At 39.3% G+C, this 5060-nt stretch overlaps 1 protein-coding gene across 1 annotated transcript in view; it reads right to left on the bottom strand.

Moving 5' to 3' along the window:
* The window catches only part of TMEM192 (transmembrane protein 192), a gene marked incomplete at its 5' end in the record, with an annotated part of 12720 nt that overhangs the window by 545 nt on the left and 7115 nt on the right, over positions 1-5060 (bottom strand). Inside the window, one exon of the mRNA XM_008939210.1 lies at positions 1202-1304. Coding sequence (XP_008937458.1) covers positions 1202-1304 — 103 coding nt within the window. The remainder of the gene's footprint in view (positions 1-1201; positions 1305-5060) is intronic.

The following is a 5060-nucleotide window of genomic DNA, read 5'->3' as shown; positions in this document are numbered from 1 at the left end:
AGAGTCAGAATTGTATAGTGCTGAATTAAAATAACTGTTTTGCCATCAGTTCTCACATGAAGTTTGCACTCTTTAATCAAAAATAATTGGTCTTTTCCTTAGCTGGTCATTGTTGCAAACTCATTCCCTGGGCATCTGAGAATTTTTCAGGGTAGAAGCTGAATGAGAAATCAGTGAGGTCCACCATATATTCACCATGGTGTTTATGTCAAGATGGAAGTCAGACATCAAAATTCAAGACAACTCTAAATCCTTCCTGTGTCTTGGATGTCTACTTCCAAGTTCCATAAAATCACGTGCATACTGCATTTGACACCAGGGGAAGTGCTGAAGTATTAGTCATCTCTGCACTTCAGCTTTTTACTAAGCACACATACAGAAGCAACTTGTATTGTATTAGAAAACTTCTATTAAAAATTTTTATGTTACTTTGATGATTGGGTTTTTTTAAAGTCATACCAGACTCATTTCAGCAACTAGAAAAACTTCAAGCAGTCAGAAGATACACAAAGGACAAACAGTAAGTCTCAGTGCTTGTGAGGCTAATGCTGGGTACCTTCCCTGGCCTGCTGAGCACTTCCTTACCTCTTCAGTGCCCCACTGACCTTTAAAGTTTCTTCCTAAACTGGGAGCATGTTCCAAATCCCTCGCTAGAGCCTCATTCCAGCTGCTGGCACAGAACAAAGCTGCAAAGTTTTCTTCTTCATCTATGAATGGCCCACAATGTATTTCCTTCCCTGAAAAAACTGGTGGAAGAAGCTAGGCTTCTACAGGCATACTTTAAACATACCCAATATACTGAAGACATGCCCTAAGCATACTTATACTAACCAGTATCTTTCCTTGAACTCCCATATAAAAGTCAACTAAATCAAACTAAGCACAGTTATTTATAGCACATTAAAAATTCATGCAATCAGCCACAAGTGGTCAAATAATTTCTGTCCTTATGTTTGAGGACTTCTGTATCATGAGAAATTGCCTTTACTATGTCGAAGGTACAGTACTGTGCTGCTTATCATCTGTGCATGTAATATGGCAGCCTTCAGCATTTTCCTTCAGCACTCCTACTCCCACCTCTGCTGTGGCTGACAGACTGAAGATTACATGTAAGTCTACAGAAAGTAATGCCATTACATTAGTCAGTGCTACCTATACATCATGGCTGAACGCAGTCCAATATTAGTACAGATAATCTTACCTGAATCCAATTTCTGAGGTAATGTGACTAGGGTAGGCATAGGTCTTTTCTTCTTCAATTATGTCAGGTCTCGGCTTTGCACGATTGAAGTTGCTTATTTTCACTGCAGTAAAGTTTTATAAATTAGTTGGAAAGTAACCAAATAAAATAAAAGAAAAACTTTATCACCAGGCTCCAACTTAAATAAAAAAAAATCTGTAACAAATGATTATAAGATTGCCTTATAAGAGATGAAGAGACAAAGTAATCTGAGCAGTCGGGAGGAGGGAAAGAAAAAGCAGAATCTATCTCTGCTCTTTTCTGGAATGGCTTTGTTAAGTTAGTGGTGGTTTCAGGAGGTATTTTGTTCTGTGTTTTCTCCTCAGCCCCACTGCTTAAAAGACCACATTTAAGTAAACCTGAATGAGGAAACACACTAAACTTTGCAGATGTTAAACAATCTGTCACCTAAGAAAGGGTGAAACGTTAGTCACCTTTGAGAGGGTACTGAGATTCAGTCTCCAAATTCAGGCCCTAAAGTAAACAATGGGCCGTAAAAAAACTTAAATTTTTGCTAGTAGTATCTAGGTCAGAACTTCTAACTTAGGCTCTTTGACAAATAGTACTTTAACTAGACTACCTGCAATGAAGCAGTGGCTTGTCTGCCTGCTGTAAAACTAGGGCAGACTTGCCATGAAGTATTCAAACCAGGGTGGTTCTGTGATCAGCTCCACATTGCAAACTTTCCCATCAAAACCATAAGTCATTCCTGGCCAGCAATGAATAAAGCTTAAGACTAAATTGAATAGATGTGGAATGGGGCTGGGTGGGGGTGGGAGAAGCTGTAGGCACCCGCTGCATTGTTTGTACTGAGTGATCTTTGAGATGCTGCAGTTGGGGCTGCTTGCTAAGCAATACATCTAATGCCACTAAAAACATTAGTGTGGGTCTGTGAGAAATCCACGCTACTGCAGCAGAAAAAGCCTGTCCTTACAAGTCAGCAGTATGATGGGGTTTATTACAGGCCACCCTGCTAAAACAATGCTAAGACCCTCCAGAGGTTAACTACAAGTTAAGCTCAGAGGTTAGTTATTTCCATGATCTACAAATACAGCCATGAAGGAATGGACGTGGAATTCCCAACAAGCTTGTCTGTGGGAATGTTAGTCTTTTATTCAAGTGATACTTAGAAGTATGTAAGAAGGTCAATACATATGTTTAGTAAGCCTTTTAAAGCTTGACTCCCTGTCCTATCAGTAACAAACCTACAATAGTAAGCTGACATTAAGATCTGTCTGTATCCTACTCTGTTCCATGTACATTTATCTCACTTGGGTTTATCTACATCAAGTGTGTTACAGGTCAATCAGAGCAATTCCTTGTAGATTTCTGAATCCTTGCCTCTGTATCCTACAGCTCTGTATACACATACACTGCAGAATGGAGGTAATTTTAAGGCAGTAGTACTTCACAGGACATTGGGCATCACACAATTTACAAAACAGCTCCAACAAGCCAGAGGAAATACTTATAATTACAATCAGGTATTCCATGCTGCCACTTTGATTTGGGAGGCAGTGATACTTAAAATAAGTCAGGTATGTGAACCTTTTATAGGTAAGCATTTATAACTCGTTCTAGTAGTTAAGAAATAATTATTTCACCATGGAGAAACAATGTATGAACTGGTGCTACTTTCCCTCCAAAATTTGGGAATGGTATACCAACACAAAAAACCGGGTTAATCATGAGTTACTAGTGCAAAGTGACCTTAATCTCCCCATTGTTGCTCAGCTACATTAGCTGATACTATCTTAGCAGTAAGTGGTATCTGCTAAGTGCTTGCCTTGGAGAGGGGCACCCTAACCCTAAGCAAAAGACTGCCCTTAAAAACCATCCTACTAAAGCAGCTTCATGCTTCCATCCAGCCACATACTCTAAGAGAAAAATGTTATCGGAGTGTCACTATTGCTACAAATTCTCAGGCCACTTCCAAAACTGGCCAAGTACATTTGTTTTGCTTCTCTAGAGCTTCAGTTTGATGTTTAAAGTGTTAAAAAAAAAAAAAATCCTAAAACCAGCACTACACAGAGAAGATAGACATGTATCTCTTAGCCTACCTCACCACGTACTGGGATGTAAAACAAGAGAACAAATCACATGACTACCTGGAAAGGGCAGTCTAGAGTGATTGGAGCTCTTCATCTTGAGGCAAGCATTTGGTTACATAAAAATTAACCTTAGTTTTGTACAAACTTTAAAAAGAAGTTTAGAGTGTTGTTTTGAGGCTGAGGAAATAAGGCAGCTGCTGCCAAAAGGAACAGCTTTACTTCTTCTTAGCAATGCAGCTCTGCTCTCTTTCACCTTGGTTCCAGGACTTACTGGACCATTCTTCAAGCCTCCTTCAGCTGGAAAGCACCCCATAGCTTCCTAGTATAAGTGGATTAATGGATTTGATGGAACTGGAAACCTACAAGCTAGGAAACAAGATCCTTTCCATGATAAATAAGCAAAAAGATAGTTTGAGAGCTCTTACAGACTATTACTTTTACTAAGGTAAACCTCCTTGCAGTTACTTAGCCTTTTCTGTCAGGGTAAGACACACAATACAGCTCTTTAAGCTTCAAGAGGCCCCCGTGGTAAAAGACAGCGTTTCACTGGAATTCCTGACTATTAAAGGTCTATTAAAGTTTTGCAATTTATCTCTTATTTCCTGAATTTCCCAGGAAAGTATACCCATGCATGCAAGGAGATGATCTCCAGCATTCTTGGAATAGTTCTCTAGGATGGCCATGCTTTGTGTTCTCTCAAGGCCTTCACTCCTTCAGAGGGGGCAGATAGTCTACTTGAGCCATTCCAGCCCATTCAGGGGAAAAGCCTGACAAGCCTACAGTGTTCAGGCTCCTGCACAGTTGTAAAAGAACGCCACAGTTTAGAGCTGGGGCCTTATTTCTTGTTGCATTTTGATTTCAATGTTGTTGCAGGACAGTCAAGAATAGGTTTTATTTCCTAGATGACCAAGCTACTTGGCAGTATTTCTCTATGTGTCATCACATTACTAAGCACATGGCAAAGTTTTCTCCTCCAAGAGCAGAGACATCCTAGATTAATTGCCAATTAAAAAAAAAATCACAAAAGAAGCCAGATTAACCACTATAGAAATGGCTTTCACCTGTATGTTTTAGGCTCTGTGCAATCCTGAAGGAGGACTCCACTCTCCTTCCTCCTGTTTGATCAGAAGTGATGAGCAAAGTAACTTTTGCCCATTGGCTTTGTTCCCCTTGCCCAGCCTCCAGAAAAATTTGAGCTATTGAGGCTACTTATCCAAGGTGACATCTCTCTGTGGCTGTACATAATAAGAAAGCAGCATCTCAGAAGTAGAAGCATAAACTATCTAACTCCAGAGAAGGAACTGCACGTCATTTAAACAGACACAACTTCACCATACCCATCTCTACTTTTCTTTGGACACTGACAAAAAACATGCATTTTTTAGTGACTGGTACCTCTGCAGTAGTTTAACTCCATTATTTATTTTCATCTGAGTTAATGCAAACCACAAACTCAGATAGTTTTTAAGATATCAGAGAAAACTATTGGTTCAGCTATTAATCCACACTTTGCATATTTCTGCAATACTTTAATGGAAAGAGGTTTATCAAGCCTTGATAAACCACAGAAAATCTAAATGCAGATAACCTTATAAGCCAATGGTGGCAGTACAAAGCAATGCCTCAGTTTTATGAAGCAGTAACTTATTTTAGTATTAGTATAAATCCCAAAAGACTTTTTTTTTTTTTTTCCTTTTTAAACATTCATTAGAAGGAATCTTCCATTACAGTGCCAAAGAGGAACCGAAGCTTTTTGGGTGGGACTAGGG

This window comes from Merops nubicus, unplaced genomic scaffold, assembly GCF_000691845.1.
Source record: "Merops nubicus isolate BGI_N331 unplaced genomic scaffold, ASM69184v1 scaffold15254, whole genome shotgun sequence".
NCBI classification, from domain to species: domain Eukaryota; kingdom Metazoa; phylum Chordata; class Aves; order Coraciiformes; family Meropidae; genus Merops; species Merops nubicus.
Note: the sequence above shows the minus strand (reverse complement) of the source record. Positions and strands in the feature narration are given on the sequence as shown.